Raw genomic sequence first — 22,176 nt, 5'->3', positions numbered from 1 at the left:
GCACCACAAATGTGCCCGCTTGCCTCCCTCCCTCCCTCCCTCCCTCCCTCCTCTTTCTTCACTTCCAGCAGTGGCAGTGTTGTGCTGCTGTCTGTTCGGCTGGTAAACATGGCTACTGCTGGAGCAGCTGGTGACGACCTGAGGAAAGAGCTCACATGTGCAATTTGTTTGGACTTCTTCAAAGACCCTGTTATACTGAAATGTGGGCACAATTTCTGTCGGTTTTGCATCTGCATGCACTGGGATGAAAATGGCGGAGACTACGGATATCAGTGCCCTCAATGCCGAGCGGTAAGTTAATACTATATGTAATTTCCACCGTGTTCCCCCCCCCCCCGAAATGTGTTTCGTATACTTGTGACCGTATTACTTCTACGTGTAAGCGAATTCAGAGTAGGTTGACTGTTAGTCTTTGAAAAATTACATTAGCTACGCAGTACATGTTTTTTGCTAACGTTACCGTTGCTATGATGGCTGGCTAACGTTAAATTATCAGCAGGTAAGTTAGCTAACAATAACGACCTAACTTTGTGTTTTAGCTATTAATGATGCGTTTTAATGCAGAATAAGTGAATAACGTTACACACTGAACGAAATAATACTGACTTTGGCTTAGGTTACAAGCAGATATCTGCGTCTTTCTCAGTTGCTTTCTTTGTTCTCTTAGGTGTTCAACAAGAGGAGCTTCACTAAAAACTACCTGGTGCAGAACCTCGTAGCTAAACTGAACGATTTGGAGTGTCTGGGGTCTTGCCCTACACCCTCTCAACCCGTTAAAGTAGATGGAAAGTGTGACCAACATGGAGAGGAGCTGAAATTGTACTGCCAGACTGATAAAAGGCCCATCTGTGTGGTCTGCAGGGAATCTAGAGCACACAGGTTGGTCGTGTTTACACCTCCTTATTTAATGGGGAAAATATTGACACGTTGTATTAAGGTAGCTATTTGTTTGCTCTGAAACAAGATATTCCTCTTTTGCAAATGCATCACTGTCACTTTCTTAAAAATAAGCACAAGTGTGTTTGTAACTAATTACTAGTCACTGAAATTGCACAGGTCAGGATGCCAGTTAGATTGAAATGAATCTGTACGAATCATATTAAACTTAATGCCCATGCAGAAGCACCTAAACCCATGACATGCCATGTTTTCATGTTGTCATGAACTGCAGATATTCCCAGCGTTTGACAGTAACACTTCTGAAACCTCAAACAGTTTCTTTATCAGATTAAAGTATTGATCTGGTGAAAACTGTGACTTAACTGTTGCTGAACATTTCAACAAGGTTTCCATTTAAATACATACAAGAAATCCGATTGTTGTGACAAATGGCATACAGGAAAATGTATATCAGCCAGTATCAGGTTTCTCCCTTTCCCCTGCCATACTTCTGCCAAAGCGATACTTTCCCTGTGTTGTCTTTATCATGCTAATGCCTACACTTAAACCTTAATGAGAACTCAATCTTTTGTCTAGTCTTTTTGTCCCTTCATAAGCCATCATTGTTCTGATAAATATATGCCAGAGTTTACTATCAATGCACTATTCCGTTGTTTTATGTTTTTGCTCCATAAAACCAACAGCAGGACACGTAGCTGTTGTTGATGAACATTTTGAGAGGGTTGAACGTGTCTCTTTTCCACTTTATAATAACATTGCAAACTTTAATGCACATCAGTGTGAGTGTTGTAGAAAATAAGGATTCAGGCAATTATATACTTAAGCATCACAACTGTGGGACAGAAAGTACAGTACACCAGAAAAGTCACTGCTGTCTTCAAAGAAAAAATGTCTGTTCTGCATGGGTATATAAGAGGATATAAGGGAGGGGTCAGACGAGGGCTGATGAATGAACATGAATGTTGCAGAGTAGATGGACATTTTCACTACAGTGAATTTACTAATTCACAGTATATTGTTGACCCTCCCCTCAAGCCGCCATAGTTTTAACATGAACATAACCTCAATATGTGCAAAGTTATCCCATTCAGATTAAAATTTCTACCAGCCACCCTTTGAATAACTACTTAACGATTGCTTAGCTTGTTTAAAAAAAATAGTCTGTCATGTATCTTTGTTTATGCAAAATATAACTTGCCTTGCAACATCATCTTCTGCCCTTGATGTCATGTCCTTCACTTTATGCAATGTACCAACTTGTATCTGTGTCTGCTGGCCTCTAAACTTCATCAGTATATCACCCCTTTGGGCCTTTTTTTAGTGTTTTGTACTGTTAAACTGTTGTATTAAGCTTACAGTTTAATGATTGACAAGTTGATTTTATTACACAAATGGTCATGTGAAGTTAAACTCCAACTGAAATGAATTACTGTTTTTAAAGTGGTGAAGAATTGTTTTCCATTTTGGTCTCGCAGAGAGTGTAACAGAGTTTAATGAGTAGTCCAAGCTAGTGTAAGCAAAGTGTCAATTTGGCAGTATTTTACACTGGAAGATCCCACCAGTAACCTTTTTTTAAATGTTTTATTTTCCAAAATTGTGGCTGCACAGTTTTGTGGAATTATTTATTTACCGATTTGTTTTTATTTTTAGCTATGACTGTCGTTCAATGGCATTCATTCTCTGTATGTATTGTTTGTTTTACAAAGGGTTTAATCCATGCCAGGCCATACAACATGAAAGCAATCATATCACATCCATACATGGTTAGTAGTATGTATGTACAGTATGTGTATAGTATCGGGAAGGAAAACATGGTATTGGAACATCTCTAGCGTTTTATGTGGAGTGAGCACTGCACATGACTCCTTTTTTTTATTATTTGTTATTGCCTGTTACATGCTACATTGTTTCTAAGACTAACAGGGGAACCAGCTTTAAAAGTAGAAAAGTGGTACATGTGGATTATTTAAATAAACTTTAGACTGGATGGAATTTGATGTGGTGGTAGCTTAAACTGAGTATAGTGTAATATTGGCAATTACTGCCTTTCATTTTGAAGAGGGGAAAATACTAAAGGTTTTAACTTGGAGTGGATTTTTGATCAAAAAACATCCACCACTTTTGTTTTTTCACAAATCGCACCCTGTGTATATATACAAACACACATATATACATACTAGGGGTGGAACGGTACATGTATTCGTATTGAACCGGTACGGGCGTCTCGGTTCGGTACATGAATTTACACGGAGAATACATGGTATAAAAATAAATAAGACTTGCGTGCAAATTAATTAATGTAATGTGGAACTACTGTTACATACACGTTTCTTAGGGACAACTAATCTGTAGCCCCGCCTTAGCTCTGAAGCTCCCGAGCTCCGCCTAAATCTCGAGTCGGTCCAGTGAGTCCACACCAGAGCCATGTCTTTCTCTATCACTCTGGTCCACACGAAGCAAACTAGTCCCTTCCATATACAACCAAACACGGATGTACTGTAGCTGTATCCCTTCTTGCCTCGACCACAAATGGCTTCCAGGCCCATTTGCTTCGCTGTTTGCTGCGCTGTTAGCTCCGCCGTTAGCTTTGCTGTTTGCTGCTAGCTCCACTGTTAGCGTGTGAAGCTAACGCCACAATTCGCCAACTGCTCTGTGTAACCGAAGCTACTCTTTTAACACCCCTGCTCTGTGCATTCACATATGAGAGCAGCGCTTGTCTCCCATATCATACTACTAGCTGATTGTCTTATTTTGTTTACAAGTTCCAGATGGAGTCTGGAGATGATGTGGGGTAGCCTGTACTTATTGTTTACATCTTACTTTATCAGAATCAGAAAGGGCTTTATTGCCAAGTACGTTGCACATACGAGGAATTTGTCATGGTGTTGTTGGAGCATGTCACACATACAAATATATAAGAAGGATAAAAAGAATATAAACAATATAAGTATAAACATATACACACAGTATGTATTAATAACGATAAAATAAAATTAAATAAATAGTAAAATAAGTTAAACAGTAGTAAAAGGAACACTACAGCAGAGTAGGTACAGAGTAGGTACAGAGTATTTACAGTGGGGTGTGGAGAGAGTCAGGGTGGATTCCGGGCCTTGTTAATAAGACTAGTGGCGGAGGGGAAAAAACTGTTTATGTGGCGTGAGGTTTTGGTCCTGATGGACCTCATCCTCCTGCCAGAGGGGAGTGACTCAAAGAGCTTGTGTCCGGGGTGGGAGGGGTCAGCCACAATCTTTCCAGCACGCTTCAGAGTCCTGGTGGCGTATAGGTCCTGGAGCGGCGGCAGATTGCAGCCAATCACCTTCTCAGCTGACCGAATGACACGCTGCAGCCTGCCCTTGTCCTTGGCAGTGGCAGCAGCGTACCAGATGGTGATGGAGGATGTGAGGATGGACTCAATGATGGCTGTGTAGAAGTGCACCATCATTGTCTTTGGCAGGTTGAATTTCTTCAGCTGCCGCAGGAAGTACATCCTCTGTTGTGCTTTCTTCACGAGGGAGCTGATGTTCAGCTCCCACTTGAGGTCCTGGGAGATGGTAGTTCCCAGGAAGCGGAAAGACTCCACAGTGTCAATTGTGGAGCCACAGAGGGTGATGGGGGCAGGTGAGGCTGGGTTCTTTCTGAAGTCCACAACCATCTCCACTGTCTTTAGAGCGTTGAGCTCTAGGTTGTTTTGCTTGCACCAGGTCACCAGGTGGTCAGCCTCCCACCTGTAGGCGGACTCGTCTCCATCAGAGATGAGTCCGATGAGGGAGGTGTCGTCCGCAAACTTCAGAAGCTTGACGGACTGGTGACTGGAGGTGCAGCTGTTGGTGTACAGGGAGAAGAGCAGAGGAGAAAGAACGCAGCCCTGGGGGGATCCGGTGCTGATGGTCTGTGAGTCGGAGACGTGTTTCCCCAGCTTCACATGCTGCTTCCTGTCAGACAGGAAGTCAGTGATCCACCTGCAGGTGGAGTCAGGCACACCAAGCTGGGAGAGTTTCTCCTGAAGCAGAGCCGGGATGATGGTGTTGAAGGCAGAGCTGAAGTCCACAAACAGGATCCTGGCGTAGGTTCCTGCGGAGTCCAGGTGCCGGAGGATGTAGTGGAGGGCCAGGTTGACTGCATCATCTACAGACCTATTGGCTCTGTAGGCAAACTGCAGGGGGTCCAGGAGGGGGTCGGTGATGGCTTTGAGGTGTGAAAGCACAAGGCGCTCAAAGGACTTCATAACCACAGAGGTCAGGGCGACGGGTCTGAAGTCATTAAGTCCTGTGGTCCTTGGCTTCTTGGGGACAGGGATTATGGTTGAGGTCTTGAAGCAGGCTGGCACGTGACATGTCTCCAGTGAGGTGTTAAAAATGTCTGAACACTGGAGACAGCTGGTCAGCGCAGTGCTTCAAGCTGGATGGGGAGACAGCATCCGGTCCAGCAGCTTTCCTGGGATTCTGTCTCCTAAAGAGTCTGACGTCCCTCTCGTGAATGGAGAGAGTCGTCACTGAGGTGGGAGGGGAGGTGGAGGGGACCTTTAAGGAGGGCATTGGTGGGGGGGCCCAGGACCCTGCTGAGGTGGGCGAGGTGGAAGTGATGCTTCAGGCTGTTGCAGCCAGCTCAGGGGAGAGACTGGATGACACTAGGTGGTACAGCCTGAGACATGCACAATAAAAAAAATTGCCTTCTGCATTTTTGTTATGCTTTTCCTTCCATTGTACCGAACCGTGATGTCTGAACCGAGGTATGAACCGAACCGTGACTTCAGTGTACCGTTTCACCTCTAATACATACCGTTATCAACCCTCTTTTGCTTTTCATCATTTTGTTTGAGAAACATGTTCTTAACTGCATTCCATTATAATCCCAGCCAGCCATTGTGGCTGTCTGTGATTGGGTGAAGAAAGTGGTAAAGATAACCACAGATCAAAACGGTGGTGATATCTTCCAGAGCAGAGGACATTTGATTTCATTGCAGAAATTCACATGTACAATACATGGGCTTTAGCAAACATCAGGGCTGGGGAAATGTTTTTTAAGGGTGAATTAATCACTAAGCAACACGGCGCATGGAGTGTGTTTATGTGCACCTTTTCAACATGAATGCAAGTAAAAGACATCAAAGGTTAGAGTTCCTATAGCATCCACCCACAGTTTGTTAAAATGCATTCTGGGAATAGTACTTTTTTAAAGGTACAGAAATACTCTCGGAACACTTTTTTTGTTCGACCTCAAGGATACAAGAATGTGGTTTAGTAAGAAGCACTCAATGAAAACATATCTTCTGTTTGTTTACAAGAAGACAGCGTACCAAAACAGGGCACCTGTGGTGTGACAAATTGCCCTGTAAACCACTTACTGCCTGAGGGGTGCACTACAAAGCACAGTTCGACAGAGCTAGGCTTTCTTTGCGTTAGCTGGCTCAACAGATGCCCGCCTGAAGCCCCAGTCAGATAACTGCTACTACGAAGGGCCTTATCAACTGTCTTTGTTAACCCAGACTTTTTTTCTCAGGCTCTAAACGCGTTCCCATAAAAATGACTAATTGTGAAAATTCCTACCGTATGGAAATCACTTCAGTTTTTGGCCAAATCAAATTTTTATTGATTATCTATGATAAATACCAATAGACTACTCAATTTTCAAATTTGTGTTCTATTGGCTGCAATACCAGCAGTGAAAAAACAGACTTCAGCAAATTGTTGCCACGCATAAAAACATAATCCAAAGTGGTAACATTATGGTATGGTTTGAAGGAATTATACCGCATTTCATATGCAAGTAAAAGTATGCTACCTGCAGTTTTATAGAATGCTTTTAGAGCCAGTGTGGGCAAATGGCCAGAAAACACTAAAATACAATACAACTCGTAGATTAAATATTGACTATAGAGTGACACGATTTCCAAAGTAGTTGATTAGTGAAAGGCACTTTTAGCAGATTTCAAGCCAAAACTAAACAAACTGCATCAGGTTAGGCCTGCAGCATAAATTGCCATGGCGATCCAGCCAGATAAAAAGAGAGCCACCTTCATAACATTGATAACGCTGGCTTTAGGCTCAACATACTTTGCTGCTAACCCACTAATCTTACTTCATAGTACACCCCTGGTTAAGTTTTTTTTATTTTCGTTTCAGACACCATGAGGTAGCACCAGTGCCCGAAGTTGTGAAGGACATGAAGGTAAAATGTAGTCTAAAGTCTAAATGTATGAATTTGCTAGGATGCATCATCTTTCTGTGTGCAAGTCTCCTGTATATTTGGGCAAGAGTTCAGAGATTGAAAGGCCTTTGCCATATGTCTTATCCACTAAATCTAGAATATTTATTTGTGATATGATTTCATTATGTGCTGTTTTCCTGTGTGCATGTGTCTTGATGTATACGTTTGTTACAGATGGAGTTGAAACTGAGGCTGATGGAGCTCAACTGGCAGAAGTCTCAATGTGTAAAAGTTATAACCGCTGATGAGCGCACCAGAAGTGAAGTGAGGGTATGGAATGGACCTTTTTTTTTTTTTTTTTTAAGCATATTTTGTTGCTGGTGACTTTTTTTACATGTGCATGTTTGGTTCAAGTAGTCTTTTATTATTTATTTATTTATTTATTTATTTTTTTTTTTTTTTTTAAGAATACACACTGCACAGAAACGTTACAGTTAACACTGAACACACTCACCATTGGCACTTCTCATCATCCTCAAATCTTTCATCCTAATCCTCTGAATCTCTGTCCTCCAGTCGAAGAAACAGAGACTCAAGGAGAAGATTGAGGCGGACGTTGGTGCCTTGGTCCAATTCTTGCTAGATGAGAGGGACTCCCTGCTTGAGAGCCTGGATGCAGAGGAAGTGGCCTCCATGGCCGTCATAGACGAGAACTTGAAGATTGTGGAGACCGAGGTGGCAGCTGTGGACAAGGCTATTGCTGATATCCACAGCCACATCAGTGGGAAAACTAGCTTTGAGGTGAGTCACAGTGATCAGCTGTCTGATTCACAGAGGAGATTTATTTAGCACTCAAATCACCATACTTCTACAAGAGGCTTACCGTAGAGATTGATTTCTGTCAGAGATAAACGGTTACTGTCGGTGTAATAAACCAAAGCTTTAAAAACATGTTATGAAACGTGTTGTTTGAATTACACATTAAAACCACAACTGACTGTACAAAGCAAAATTCTCTGCAACTATGAGAGCGATATGAAGTGTTCAATAGTAATCCAATGTGTTTCTGTTCTTCCAACAGAGCCTTGCTGAGACATTCCATGAGTAAGTAGCTTAGTTATTTGATATGCTATAAAAACGCCATTAGAATTTACTTTTAATAAATCAAGCTTTTGCATAATCACATTTTATTCCATTTTTCTTCCACAGATACATCCATTGCAAGCCTTTCACATCTCTGGACACAGTTAGTTGTCCGACTGAATTTACACACTTCTCAGGGCCCTTCCAGCTTATCATGTGGAAGAAGATGATGCACGTGCTGCATACCAGTGAGTTTTACTCTACAAACAGAAGCATGCACTGAACAAAGTGTTGCATTGTAAGGTCTAAGACTGGCAAAATACACAAGTTATTTAAATGTTTTTATCTTAATTACATTTATTTTGGGAGTCATGGTGGCGCAGTGATTAACACTGTCGCATCACAGCAGGACATTCTGGGTTCAAACCTGCCGGCTAGCTAAGGTTTCCTGTTTGAGTTCTTCCCTTGCCTGTGTGGGTTTACTCTGAATGCTAGGGTTTTCTCTCACAGTCCAAAGACATGCAGTTTAATTGGCGACTCTAGATTGGCGTGAGTTGTTGTCTATATATGCCAGCCATGTGATCGACTGGCGACCTGTCCAGGGTGTCCCTAGGATAGGCTCCACGCCCCCTTGCTAAGGACAATTGTGCATAGATAATGATAGATGGATTCATTTATTGTGCTCTCAAAACTACTATTGATTATGGTGCTATAAGCAAAAGTAAGTGTTCTCACTGTTCTTTAGCAAGCAGAGACCAATAAAAAGTTCAATAAAGTTTCATCCAATGGATTTTTTGTTATGTTTTTAAGATAATATTTCTGCCCATATTCTTTGCATTCTCTACCCCTTTTTGACCCAATACAGCTTTTTGCTCTGTACTGTATCATTGCAATAGAAGCAACTTAATGTTGTCTGGTCAGCCTACTTTCACTGCAGCAATGAATGAATTTTTTTTTCTCTCCTTTTTTTCCCAAATGTACTGCCAGCTTCAGCCTAATCTAAGAGCAAGGTGAACTAACTCTGCCTCTTCTTTCTGTGTAGTGCCTCAGAACCTCACCTTAGACCCAGACACGGCTCACCCGAACCTGCTTATCTCAGACTTCGACACCAAAGTGGAGGAGGGCCGTGTTCGTAACCAGGAACCAGACATGCCAGCCCGCTTCACCAGGTTCTGTGGTGTCCTTGCCACAGCCCAGTATGCCAGTGGACAGCACTACTGGGAAGTGGATGTGAAGGACAAAGGTGTGTGGTACCTGGGAGTCACCACAGAGTGCAGCAATAGGAAGGGCTTCGTTAGCCTCACTCCCTCCGCAGGATACTGGAGCCTGTCTCTGCAGGACCGGCTGTATGCCAACGGAGAGGACGGGCGCATCCCTGTCGCCGACTACTGGAACTCTCCTCGGGTCGGTGTGTACCTGGACTATGACAATGGGCGCCTTAGTTTCTATGACGCTGTCACAATGAAGAGATTGTACATGTTTGACACATGCTTTGAAGAGCCTGTCTATCCTTTCTTCAGCCCAGGAAAGAATGATCCGGGCAGCAGGCTGCAGATATGCCACTATTACTGAGAGAGCTGCGACAAGTGTTTTAAATCTAGTTATCTAAAGGGTAAACTCTGTATGCCAGTGTTTTCAGATTTGCAAGGTTTTCTCTCACAGATCAGTCTTGAGTGACAGGGTGATGTTGACCCTTGGAGCCATGTACGGTATGCATTTGAGCTGTTACTTGTTGGTCTTACTGATGTTAGAAAATAAGAATTACACTGAAAAGAATTACCAGGTGTCTACCAGGTGAATTTGGTGTCTTTCAACCTAGACACACACTGTAGGCTTATACCCTTACTACTGTGGCTGGGGGGGTTTGGAGAGGTGCTTTGTTGTCTAAATCACTGTCTGCTGGGATGCAGATGCTCTCATTGATTAGAGCAGCTCTTCTCCTTATAGCAACCACTATGCCATACTAGTGTACATTTACTCATATGGGCAAATTATTTGCCAGGCAGGGTCAGTGCTGTTGCTTGTTGGGTAGAACTTAAAGGAAATATGACATCATTATCACATTGATAGTTGTTGACAGTTAAGATCCCCTCATTCATTTTAGACTGAAGAACAGTCTGTTCAGTGCTGTTAGTTTTCAGAATTATTTGACTGAAATTGGCTGCCTTGTACTGGGATTTCAGCTCCCAGACAATGGTTAGACTTTCAGAAAGGAATGGCTCGGGTTGTACGTTTTTGCTGACGTTAACGTCAGTACAAATATTTGATCATTAGCCTTTTAAAATCACCTTTTATCTATACTTTGTTTTAAATTCCGTACATTAACATTTTTTAAATTGCAAATTCCTCTGTATATTGCTCTGAGTCACATTTTGTGCCTATTTTTTTTGAGCAGTGATACTGAAGGTATGAATACATTCCATTTTGCTTTGATCAAGGTATTTAAAAAAAAAAAAAAAAAAAACCAATTTTCATATATATATATATATATATATATATATATATATATTATACAAGAATTAAGCTTTACAGCTTAATGTCCTCATGTATGTTGTCGCTGAACGGGTGAACCTGTAGACGTGTTTTACTTTAAAAGACATTCCATCAACAACAGCCAAGAGCCTGGTGGACTTGACTGAAATGTAAACCTATGGAATGCTGAATGAAAGTTTTATTACATGTTGTTCATGTTTTTTGTTTGCATTTACATATTCCCGCAGCATTTCCTTAATTAGATTCCTTTTAAATAGTCCTCCTTTTTATATTTTTAATTGCTAATTGTTGAGTTTGTCCTGGTGCTGCAAATTGGTTCTGTCATTTTTAGGTCCATTATCCAACTCGGTCCAATGTAATTTCTGTTTTTCATCTGGACATTCATAAACTTATGATTTTAAACATTGCTTTATTTGAGAGGATTATATTTATGGGTTTTCATTTTTGTTTCTGCAGTTTTCGACAGTGCTGTTATGGACCTACAAGTTGGATATTTGCCGTCTTACAGGGTCGTACGTTTTTATTATTTTTTTTCAAATGATCTTATTGACGACGAGCATAGTAGAAACTTAACTGCACGATCAGTGATATTTGAGACTTGCCATTCCTCCAGCCAATTTCAAGCTGTTCCTTTTTAAGTTTATTTTCACACCTCTAAGGTGTTAGGACTGCAAAACTCTGTACTTTTTAACTTTGAGTATTTGCTGATACACGTTTTGTCTAAGATGCTATACCTCATTTAATACATATACATTGCATTGCTGAGTTTCATTCATGTATTCAGCTTAGCAGTGTTTGGGCTGTGTCTCGAGTGTGACAAATAATCTCTGTAGTCCCGGTTTGTTGCCCTTTCACCTGCTATAAATGTGCTTAGTGTTTCTCAGACTTTACAAGAATAAAAGGGGACAAATCATTGTTTTATTTTCCTTAAAGCCTCTATTATCCACTTGTGTACCCTGTTTGCTCAGTGTCATCATTACCTTCGTTACATGGGGCAGCCTGTCTATATGGGTGATATAAAAACAAAACGACAAATATATTAGGGGTTGAAATGTATTACTGGCCTGGTATTTGGTTAAAAATCTAATAGTTTGCCCACAATGGCTCTGCAAAACAGAGTCAAAACCTACTGAATTAGATGGTCTGATGTTTATACCTGAATAACTTTGATATGTGGAAGTTCCTGTTAAGGGCTCCTTTTTGTTTACATCCCAAACTACACTTGTCAGAATTGCCAAGATACAAACTTTTTGCAGTGACCAGACTGCTGCCTAGAATAAGGGGCTTCTCAAGTGGGTTGTTGCTCCCACTTTAATATTCTGGTCCAATATTCTTATTTAACCTTCTGAGACAGTTTGGTGTTGCTGATTCAGTTCTCATACTGCCAGAACGTTTAAGGCCGGTAATGACTCGGTTGAGACTTTTTTTCTCTTTCGGATATGTGGTTGACCATACAATGTGATACAAATGCATTAACATGAATGATTGTCCACTCATTAGACTGATTGAAACTGTTTATGGGTACTTGGCTCTACAAACTTTTGGGGACAACTTTTGTATCCATGGCAAAGCATTATCATGAGCATAATTTGTAATGGCTGCTTGTGTGACCTTGTGCAACAGATTTTGATCGTCAGTCTTTTATGACTCATTTGGAGATAGATCTAAAGATAGATCATGCTTCTTCCAATGAAGACGCCAATATCTGATTTTTGCCGTAATATTCAATATATTTCAAATTATTTGTGTTGAATGTGCAAAATAGTGTTTTTTTTAAATAAGACGTTTTTATAAAGAAAATGAAGGCCTAACAATTGCGTTACTACCAAAGATATAAGATGAAATGTCCACTCATCTTTTGAGTTTTTAGGAGTAACTGATTCAGTCAAGTTGTCATTACTTTTCCAATTTCTACAGCATGAAACTGATCATGTTTGAAGCTAATTTGAATTTTTTTTTCAAATAGCCATTAGAGTAAGGGCATTCAACAAAAGTGGCCTGTCAGGATGTGACTAATCTACTTCATGAGGCAGCTGAATATTTAGACTCTTATTTTCAGCAAGAAAAAAACGTGGATACGCTGGTTTCTAAATTATGCCAAAAAGCAGCATATAAACATCCACCTCATTTCAAAAACAATATATCATTTTAACCCTTGTACAAAAAAAATACTGCATTAAGTCTTGTTAACAAAACTGAGCAATTGCACAATAGTTCATAGTGTAATTCTTTATTTACAATCATACCTTTGCCATGATTACATAAATGTAGTGATTACTTCTTGCAAGACTGGCCTCATGTAGTATACTGTAGGCTAGTGGCTACACAAGATGGTTGATGTACTGTTTCATATCTGCTTCCTTTATTTCACACAGACGTTAAGTGGGACAGTCACAGGTGAAAGACAGACAGACAGGAACAAATGGGTCTGATTTATGGAAAGTCAACCAAGTTTTCCATTAAATGGGAAATGCGGTTGGAAAGATATAATGGATTACAGATCAATTATCAGAGACAGTTTATCCATAAAATACAAGTGAAAAACCTGGTGTTAGCTGGTGGTGTTGTTCCTCGAGAAACCACACAGAAAACCTTCAAAACACTGAACAACCAAGCAAATTAATACAAATACTGGAAAAACCCATGATAAAAGGTGCTTGTCGGCAACAACAAGAATGTGATTGTATTATACAGTACACTTTTGGATTATGTTAAATGATAACTATACACAGAGGCATATATTACTCTTACAAACTATAACTCTTATATTTGTATTTTGTGCAATGTTCAACAACAACTTACAATGATATGTTTTGGCAAAAGGACTGTTTAATGGATGTGAGCTCTGGGTAGAGGCAAAAGAGGGAACGGCTTTCAGTTACAAGTTACAAGGCCTATGTACGAATATGTTTGGCAAAGAGGAGACAGTTCAAATGCACCAATTAGAAAAATAATTTGTAGAACAAATTATGTAGAAAAGAAAAAAAACAAATGAAGTCTTTTGGGGAAAAAAAAAAGTACAGCAAATAATGTGTGTATACAACTTTGTTCCAATGATGTTTGCAAGTTATTCATTTGGCTACTACTTGGCATGACCTTCTACTGTATTAGTATAATTATGCTTCAGTGTTGATTCATTAAGTGCTGTAATAAGTAGGCTATATAGTGAAAGAACATGGACACCAAATCCATATGTACACCTAAATATGCATACCGCATGTACAACTACATTAGGTAGACAGAAGTGCAAGAACTATTGGGGTCAGATATACAGTAAGAAGTCTGTTTTGGTTTAAAGAAGACTAGCTAGATGTTGTGTTCAAAGACCTTGTTATTTTATGAACTGTTGTGCTTCTTACTGCTCGTCTTTGGCTACCAAAAGACAAAATGTGCATATAGGTCAACCCATCTTATGACTTAAAAGAAAACCAAAATCTATATCTGTGCACGTGTGCAAGGATCTTGTCAGAGTGATAAGGTGCAAAATGAGAATACGAAACAATTTCTTTTAAACAACACATTCCTGTCTGCATGTGTTCTGTTGTGTTTACTGATGAGGAATTGAAGGCAGTGACGACAGGGACATTTTTTGGAGCACACAGGCATGAAACAGCGTTCAAGGAAAGGCCTGCAACATCAGGAAACCGGTAGTAAACTTTTGCTTCCGTGTCTCGCCTTTTTTCCTGGTTACGGGTAGTGTTGCCCATCTGCATTGCCCAAAAAAATTTCAGTGTATCACCAACTTCATTCTGGCAGCCTATCTACTGGTGAGGTCACACTTGTGAGACATACAGCTGCAACACCCTGTTCCCTTGTTCCACCTAGTTAACTTTCAAGTTCATTTTTCCTTCACGGGATTTGGTTAAAAACACAGACCATGACCATGAGAGATCATATAGGGAAATATCTAATTACAGGTTGTTTTATTCCTTAGTTGCATGCATTTTATTTCTTTTTTAACCTTTATTTCACCAGGATAGTCTCTTGAAATTTCTTTTTTCTCAGAGAGGAAATTAATATCACTTCTTGCAATGAGTTTTGGGATAACTAGCTTATTTTGTCTTTATAACACATTCTAATTAGACTTGAATTTGGGTATTTTGGTTGTTTTTCATGCAAAAACATGTCTTTGCCTTTAGCTCTGAATAGTAGATATTCTAAAGTATGTACAAACAAAATGAAAATGAAATTCATTTGTGGAACCTGGGGCCACTGTAAAGTGTGCAGGCACGTTGCAGCTCTATGTCCGCAAGCAGTACGTTTAAGCAGGGGTTGTGTCGGCGATGCCTTCCCTCAGCCTACTGCAGATATCTGTAAACCTTAAAGCAGTGGTTCCCAGAGTCGGCAACAGCAACATGTCCATCTGAGGTGAGGGCGAGGCCCTGGGGGCCGTACAGCGGGTCTGCTGAGGTGTTAATGTAAGATAAGAAGGAGCCTGTGCTGTCAAACACCTGAAATAGAAAAAACACAAAAGTTTCAGTTTCAGTGTTTATGTTGGAAAATACTGCAGTGTTAGCATTAACAAAATACTTAAGATCTTATTTTGACTTTTTATTTTAAAAAGTTATCCTTTCCCATAGCATTTTATGACCTAATGTAACTTTTTCTTTGTAACTTAAATATGACCATTTTTCATTTGCTGAAAAACAGTTACTTTGCAATATACACAAATCTCAAAGTTGTGAAGTTGATAGCAGTCTGAATAGTCTCACCTGTATTCTGCTGTTACCCCAGTCAGCTACGATGATGTTTCCGTTGGCGTCCACAGCCACACCAGTGGGAGCATTGAACTGGCCATTGCCTTCACCATGAGAACCAAATTTGAACAAGAACTCTCCATCTGCACTGTACACCTGGGGCAGGAAGTCAGTAAAAACGCACATTTTGTCTACATACGAGTGTGTACTTTGATACATATTATCTCTATGAAGGACAAACTATGCCTTTACCTTTACAGAGTGATTGTGAAAATCGGTCACAATAATTTCATTCTTGTTGTTCACTGCAACAAAGTGTGGACCTGGGTAAGGAGAGAGAGAGAGAGAGAGAGGCAGGTTAATGTGGAATTTGCTGTACTTGGAATATAAACCGATCCCTGTAGTTTGCACCATTCCCTTTACTGTTAGAAGCCGGTTTAAACCCAAATTTCAGCTAGTTGTGCCTAAAGCTGCAATTACAAAACCTAGTTTAATCTGATTTTTTTCTGATTTGACGGCATTCTTTTCATGCATTAAATGCTTTAACGTGAGTTAAAATAGTTTTCCTGTATTTTTCACAATGTCAAAACAGTACTAAAACTCTAAATTAGATTATATAGAAAGGCTTAAGGGGTTGCTATTTATGTGAAGTGAAACCTATTGGCTGAGTTACGCACTAATGAGCTCTGTAGCCCTCAACACTGATTGTCTTGTAGCAAACAGGGAACACCGGTTAGTTTAATGGCAGTGGAGGCAGAGCAGTGCAAATCATTCAGACTATTCTTTTCATATCCATTCACACAAAAAACACAATGCACATGACAAAATGTTCGTTATTGTAATAGTAAGGGCTTATTACAATGGCATGTACTTGTTTCTGGGTTAATATTGTACAGGCACAGCTTCCATTTGTCAACAATCTGAGTTCTCAGGGGGGCGGACACATGATCAGGGAGTCGGGTTAGACAGAGGGCACTGCACTGTGGGATTAAGGTTGCAGCAAGGCCACACTTAGTACTTACTGAAAACTGAGCCAGATTTATTAAAGTTTGGGCCAAGTTTTTCTGGATTGAAAAACAGGAGGAAGAACAGAAAGAAAGGAAAATAGGTAGTCAGAGATAAAGCATAAGCAAAGAAGAAAAAAAAAGAGTCGGGTGGTCCACACAGGCGCAGTTTGTAGGGGAAGCAGGGGGCCACTGCACCGCCTGGGACTTTGCCTACAAGTATATGTACAGGCTTACATTTTGAAACAGAATGTATGTATTGGTCTATATTCAGACGTAGAATGAGAGCACATTATTGAGAGGTACATTATTGTTTTGCTCAAACTGGCAGTAAAGGTGTCAATACTATATATATTGATTATTTTATTCCTCGCTAATTTTATTTACTGTATTTATCTCTTTCAAAATAATACAGATAGTATCCATGTGGTATTTTGTGTTGTCATATATGCTGGATTATGATACATGTTATGATGGATTTCCTTTAAAAGCATGTAGACACCACTGCCTCACTGACAGATGGCATCATTGTTTGGGAGCTGAGTTAAACAGTGGTCTTTTGTTACATATTGAGGCCTCTGTCTCACCTGCAAACTGTCTGTCAGAGGTCCCCCTGCCTCCAAATTTAGTCACCAACTTCCCATTGGATTGAAAGATGAAGACACAGCAGGCCTTGTTGTCTACAGTGATGATGTGTCCATTCTTATCAACAGCAACACCCTTAGGACCCATGAGCCGGCCTGCACCGATCTTATTCTGTGAGGGAGGAAGACAAAAAGGATTTTAGGAGGGAAAGAAAAACTTTGAAATTATTTTTCAATAGGGAAACGAATGAACTGTTGAAGTTAAGTTAGGCATACTGTATCTTCAGTACTGTTCTCTGAACTGAGCAAATAAACTATGAGATCTCACCTTAAACTTCCCATCAGAGGAGAAGATGCTGACCCATCGATTGTCATAGTCGGCCACCACAATGTCCCCGTTCATGTCCACAGTGACACCAGTCGGTCTCTGCAGTTGCCCCGGAGACCGACCTCTGACCCCAAAGCGCATCTTGAACTGGCCATCATTGGAGAATACCTGCAATCAGCCCCTTTTGAGTGAATTGTGTCATGATCACAGTACTACAATAGTAAAGGCATACATGGTTGCACTTACATGCATTTTCCTCTCTGAGTCAGTCTCACCTGTATACACTGGTTGTTGCTGTCAGCCACCACCACTCTGCCGCTACAAGAGGCTGAGATTCCCTGCAGATTTGTGAACTCCCCTTTTTCTCTGCCTCGGGAACCTGACAAATAAATAATAACACACTCAGTAAACCAAATTCTCCCATTTACCTTTTTCACAACAACCATATTTGTTTTCTACGTTTCATCTTCTAACAACATACTATATGCAGTGGTTTTTTTTTCTTCTGGATGTCATCTCTTCTATCAAGTCACAGCAAGTTGATTCTCATTCTGTGGTCTACTGGCATGACACGAAAACAGAAGCTGCCTGGAGGGGAGGATGTCTAAAAAATCTAAAAACTTGTTGTATGGCTTAGAAATTAGTTTGCAGTGATGATAAGTCTAATGTCTACATGGTGTTTGGTTTGGCACGTACAGTGTGCGACTTTCTCTCCTGGATGGGTCATCTGTCTTACCCACTCTGTAGATGAGCTCATCCTCGATGGGGTTCTCCTTTTTCTTGGTGGTGCTGTACATGCTGGAGGGCCGTCGCACTGCTTTCTGCCGTATGTGGCCCCCTGTCCCGCTGGGAGACTTCACCCTCCTCTTCACGTCATCTGGAGATTGTGGCACATCTGAGGGCTTGATCGCCCGCAGGCGGAACGGGCTGCCACGTAACGGTTGGCCATACAGCAATAGAGAGAAAGTGTACTCTCCCTCAGAGCGTAACGTGTAGCCCACCTCATATGTCCCATTCTTATTGTCCGTTATCTCCGCCTCTGCAACATGGCTCCTGTCAGCAGACATTATCTCCGCTTTTAAAACAGCATTTCCTGTCCGCACCAACTCCCCATCCTGCAGAGAGAGGTCATTGATTCAATTTCAGAACAAAAGAAAATCTATTGTTGTTCAAGCAATACGCACATGGTTGCAGCCTCCAAGGCAGCACTTTCTACAGACACATCACAAGCTCCTAACAGATTTGTTTTTGATAATAATAATCCCTGTTAACTGGCCATCATAAAATAAATGACTTCTTGCAAGATAACAAGAGAAAAAGCATGACATTTGGAATTCAAATGAAAAACTAAATTGAAATATGTTACTAAAGCAAATAAATATGTTGGTCAACAGATTCAAGTAAAAACTAAATGTAAAAGCTGCTATGCTTTATCCAGGGTTCACTCTGCACGTGTAGAAAATGGCAGTGAGGCTAAAAAATAAAGACAGTACTTTGTCTTTTGTTGTCACAGTAATTGTTTGGATCTGCCCAGTTGCTGCGTGGCGGAGGCCCTCTCCTGTGGCGACGGAGGTGTGGGCCACAGCGGCTGTGGTGAGGAGAACTCCCAGGTTCTGGATGGAGCGCCGCAGACCTTCAGTCTCCACCTGAAGCAAACAGCACACACGATTTTCAATACTTTCCACTGAAAAATCCCTAACTGCTAGAAGAAATTACATTTTCATGATTGGTGGCCAAATGCCACAAGCTAATAGAACATTAAGGCTTTGTGAGTTTCTTGTGGAATAGAAGTTGTCAAAATAGTTTGTTCTGAAGTAATCTTTTCCTTACAGAGATCAATCCCAGCTAAAGTGAAAAAGGGTTTAAATATATACATATGAAAAACAAATCTCACATTTTAACTTGAGATTATAAGTGTCAACATGCAAACCTCCCACAACTTTTTTTTGCTGGAAAAAGTAAATAGGTAGAGAAAACTGTTGCCATAAAGGCCTCATTTTGTGACAATGTGGGAATGTCAGTCAGGCCACCGTAATGAAAATCGAGAGCAGAAAAACAGTTCAGAATAAATCAGAATAAACAATACCTGACAATCCAGGTGTGCATTTTCATGTGGTCTCTCTGGGAAGTCATGTCTTGCCAGCGCTGTTACTCGCTCACTCATCTGCTTCTGAACTAGCAGCACCTATACTTGCAAGAGACACATATTGTATTCAGTCTTTTTTGTTTATCTTAATACCAAACTCACATCCTGCTACACGACTGCAACACAGTTAATTCCCATCTGAGTTGTAACCTGTTTGTTAGCCTGCTTGTACAAATTACAATCTGCCAGCTCACCTCAGTAGCACTCCCATGGCTAAGAGCCTGCTCAGTAAAGCTGCAACTGCTCTGGATGTGTTCCTTCCCCTGGAGGAGAGATGAAAGCTGGGCCTGCAGGACCTGCACTCAGGTACATGGAAGATAAGGAAAAAAGGGGCACAAAAGAGTAAGAAAAAGAGGAGAGAAGAAGAGTGAAAACAAAGTATGTTGACAGGAATGAGAGAGATGTGGCAGATCATGCTCAACTTGTTTGTAAAATACCTGTGTGTGTGTGTGTGTGTGTGTGTGTGTGTGTGTGTGTGTGTGTGTGTGTGTTTGTGCATCTGACAATGAGCATGCAAAGATGCAAGTGCACCTGGTTGAGTGCATGGACTATATATGTGAATGTCTGAAACCTAACTAACCTTCTGCTTAGTGCTGCAGATGTTCTCCAGGTCTGTGATGAGGGCCGTCTTGCGCTGATGCAGCGCCCGTTCCAGCTCTTCAAACGTACTGGTAATCTCTGCCACCGCCTTGTTCTTCCCTTCATTCAGCTGGCGGGAGATCTCACTCACCAGCTCGATGGATATTGTTAGCTGTGGGAGCCTGCAAGATGTCACAAACGGCTTAAATGAAGAACTTGATATAAAGCCTTTTCTGTAATGTCTTTTCTTGTGATATTGTGTGTGGGATTGGTCTAATGTGAAAAACAGTGTCAATGTGGGATAGTGTAGCACATAATGTTGTTTTGTAAGTTAGGGTTTTGGCCAATTTTTTCATTGTCTGTGTGCATATTGTGTATATGTAATTTTATCACTAATGGTTTTATGTGGTAAAGGTGGCACTTAGGCCCATCAAGGCCTTGGTGATTTTTAAATGAGCTCAGCTGATCACGGCCTTGATAATTAGTTTGAATGAGCTCAGCTGATGCATGATCAGCTAACTATGCTTGAGCCACTGTTGAATGCCATTTGCCTGAGGAAGACCCGGCAGGGTCGAAACGTTGCAGCACAATAAACGTATGGGAGTATTAGCAGAGTGCGGGCATCTCATTCTTTTCAGTTGTATCCAGCCCCTTTTTGCCCTGCACCTCACCGGTGGGGATGTGCACACTACCACTACTGCTCTACGTTAAATGCTTAAAGCACCTGGAGTGAAGGAAATATTCTGAAAGCTTTATTAAGGTAAGTCCCCACCTGCTCAGTATGGCATCCAGCTGTGTTTTCAGCGCAGCCTTGTGCTGTTCCACGACGTCCTGCAGAGGAACAGTCACATGCTCCTGGTGCTCACCCTCTGTACAGTCCAGACACATGGCTGTCTCACATGACTCGCAGTAGAACTCCATCACCTGCAGAGGGAGACAAACTGAGTAAAAAAAAGAAAACTCCTTCACTATGGCTGGGCTTTGCAGTAAGTAAGTAAATAATTTAAGATTAAGTTTATTTTGCATTAATTATTGCTAAAACAAACGAGGTTGAGCAATTTTGATGAGGTGATCACAAAAGGGCTTCCCACCTTTCCCTCATGGTTTGGGCAGCAGAGAGGCTTCCCTGCAGCTGCAGCGCTAACTGACTCCAGGACACTGCAGGACTCCGGCCGTGAGCACTCAGGGTCTCGTTGAAGGACCTGAAAGAAAACATTTTAAACTTCATCAGCAGCTTTTCAATCATTTCAAAACACTTTTAGAGATAATTATCTTTTATTTTTATGAACTGTTTTTTTAGTAAGTAAGTAAGCGGTATTTTTTTCCCCTTATTTGGCAATGGTCAATTGAGAGGTGACAGGAAACAAAAGGAGAAAGAGAGGGGAAATGACATTAAACAAAGGTCTCTGGCCAGAATCAAATCAATCTGGGGACATAACAGTATATAGGTATGTATATAACCTATAGGCCCCCAGATGCTTTTCTCTTTGTCTGACTTTCCTTGTAGTCTGTTGCTGTTCTCTTCAGGACACAAACACACATTATTGTATTTCTATCCTTTTAAGTACCATCCATTCAAAACATCCATACCCATCTTGTAACCTTAATCATCGCCTCAACATACCCAATAGAAACCTTCCATTCAAAACAAACTCTAAAAAGAGCCCCTTGAAAAAAAAGGACTGTCCAGAATGACCTCAGTCTGCAAAAATGTTCTCCCCTTGTTTAAAAAAAAAGAGTGGTTCTCACAAAAACAGAAGCAGGAACACACACAGTATTGTTATCCGATTCTTCCGTACAATTTTCAGTCGCCTACTACTTCTGCATACTTTCAGCTACAAAGACCGTTTCAATATCACAATGTTCAGCTCTTTAAGGGCATTTGTGCTTGTATTCAACGTTTCTCCACTTTTTAAAATATTAAGCTTTTTTCTTTTTACATTGAAAGTCAATGGAGCAATCTTTAAATCCTCTCCAGGCTTCTTCCACTTCTAAATGCAACTCGTCCCACATACTTTCACCTACAGATTTGATTTTATTAGGATCCCCATTAGCTGATGCAGAACATCAGCTACTCTTCCTGGGGTCCACACAGAACATAAAACTACATTTTCAGACAAAACAAACAAAACTACAAAAAAAAAAAAAAGACATTTTCAGACAAAACAGTCATAGAATATAAAAATAAGAGCAGTATAACTAGTATTCTTTT

At 40.8% G+C, this 22,176-nt stretch overlaps 2 protein-coding genes across 9 annotated transcripts in view; one reads left to right on the top strand and one right to left on the bottom strand.

The window, feature by feature from the left end:
• The first annotated feature begins 24 nt into the window (after nucleotides 1-24).
• On the top strand, nucleotides 25-10,597 carry trim47 (tripartite motif containing 47). 2 transcript variants are annotated; one of them, XR_004101790.2, is made up of 9 exons: nucleotides 25-291; nucleotides 668-879; nucleotides 7,026-7,071; nucleotides 7,285-7,380; nucleotides 7,627-7,851; nucleotides 8,132-8,154; nucleotides 8,260-8,381; nucleotides 9,176-9,774; nucleotides 9,960-10,597. XR_004101790.2 is itself a non-coding variant. In XM_031280901.2 (8 exons), exons 1-8 carry the CDS (start codon nucleotides 109-111, stop codon nucleotides 9,703-9,705), a joined length of 1,437 nt encoding a protein of 478 aa, XP_031136761.1. In that variant the 5' UTR covers nucleotides 25-108; the 3' UTR covers nucleotides 9,706-10,597. The 2 variants fall into 2 exon arrangements, 1 of the variants encoding a protein (XP_031136761.1); XM_031280901.2 differs by having other exon boundaries at nucleotides 9,176-10,597.
• Nucleotides 10,598-12,840: 2,243 nt separating this feature from the next.
• The window catches only part of trim3b (tripartite motif containing 3b), a 36,329-nt gene continuing 26,993 nt past the window's right edge, over nucleotides 12,841-22,176 (bottom strand). For 6 of the 7 annotated variants that reach the window (XM_031280894.2, XM_031280896.2, XM_031280895.2 and 3 more), the window contains 14 exons: nucleotides 21,056-21,166; nucleotides 20,737-20,888; nucleotides 19,966-20,146; nucleotides 19,580-19,681; nucleotides 19,326-19,424; nucleotides 18,733-18,885; nucleotides 17,976-18,354; nucleotides 17,515-17,618; nucleotides 17,240-17,407; nucleotides 16,915-17,083; nucleotides 16,346-16,387; nucleotides 15,576-15,646; nucleotides 15,339-15,479; nucleotides 12,841-15,077 (listed from right to left, as the gene is read on the bottom strand). In XM_031280894.2, the coding sequence (XP_031136754.1) occupies nucleotides 14,925-15,077; nucleotides 15,339-15,479; nucleotides 15,576-15,646; nucleotides 16,346-16,387; nucleotides 16,915-17,083; nucleotides 17,240-17,407; nucleotides 17,515-17,618; nucleotides 17,976-18,354; nucleotides 18,733-18,885; nucleotides 19,326-19,424; nucleotides 19,580-19,681; nucleotides 19,966-20,146; nucleotides 20,737-20,888; nucleotides 21,056-21,166 (2,025 nt within the window). In that variant the 3' untranslated portion in view covers nucleotides 12,841-14,924. The remainder of the gene's footprint in view (nucleotides 15,078-15,338; nucleotides 15,480-15,575; nucleotides 15,647-16,345; nucleotides 16,388-16,914; nucleotides 17,084-17,239; nucleotides 17,408-17,514; nucleotides 17,619-17,975; nucleotides 18,355-18,732; nucleotides 18,886-19,325; nucleotides 19,425-19,579; nucleotides 19,682-19,965; nucleotides 20,147-20,736; nucleotides 20,889-21,055; nucleotides 21,167-22,176) is intronic. The other variant, XM_031280900.2, reaches the window with a different exon arrangement.

The sequence above is a fragment of the Sander lucioperca genome, chromosome 13, assembly GCF_008315115.2.
Source record: "Sander lucioperca isolate FBNREF2018 chromosome 13, SLUC_FBN_1.2, whole genome shotgun sequence".
Taxonomy (NCBI): domain Eukaryota; kingdom Metazoa; phylum Chordata; class Actinopteri; order Perciformes; family Percidae; genus Sander; species Sander lucioperca.
The sequence above is the reverse complement of the archived record's forward strand: the minus strand, read 5'-3'. Positions and strand labels throughout refer to the sequence as shown.

What these genes read in the sequence shown, in the direction of transcription:
- trim47 (XM_031280901.2), top strand. Translation starts at nt 109, where the DNA reads ATGGCTACTGCTGGAGCAGCTGGTGACGACCTGAGGAAAGAGCTCACA. An exon ending in AAGTTGTGAAGGACATGAAG is followed by an intron (nt 7,072 to 7,284) that starts GTAAAATGTAGT and finishes CGTTTGTTACAG; the next exon opens with ATGGAGTTGAAACTGAGGCT. An exon ending in GTGGGAAAACTAGCTTTGAG is followed by an intron (nt 7,852 to 8,131) that starts GTGAGTCACAGT and finishes TTCTTCCAACAG; the next exon opens with AGCCTTGCTGAGACATTCCA.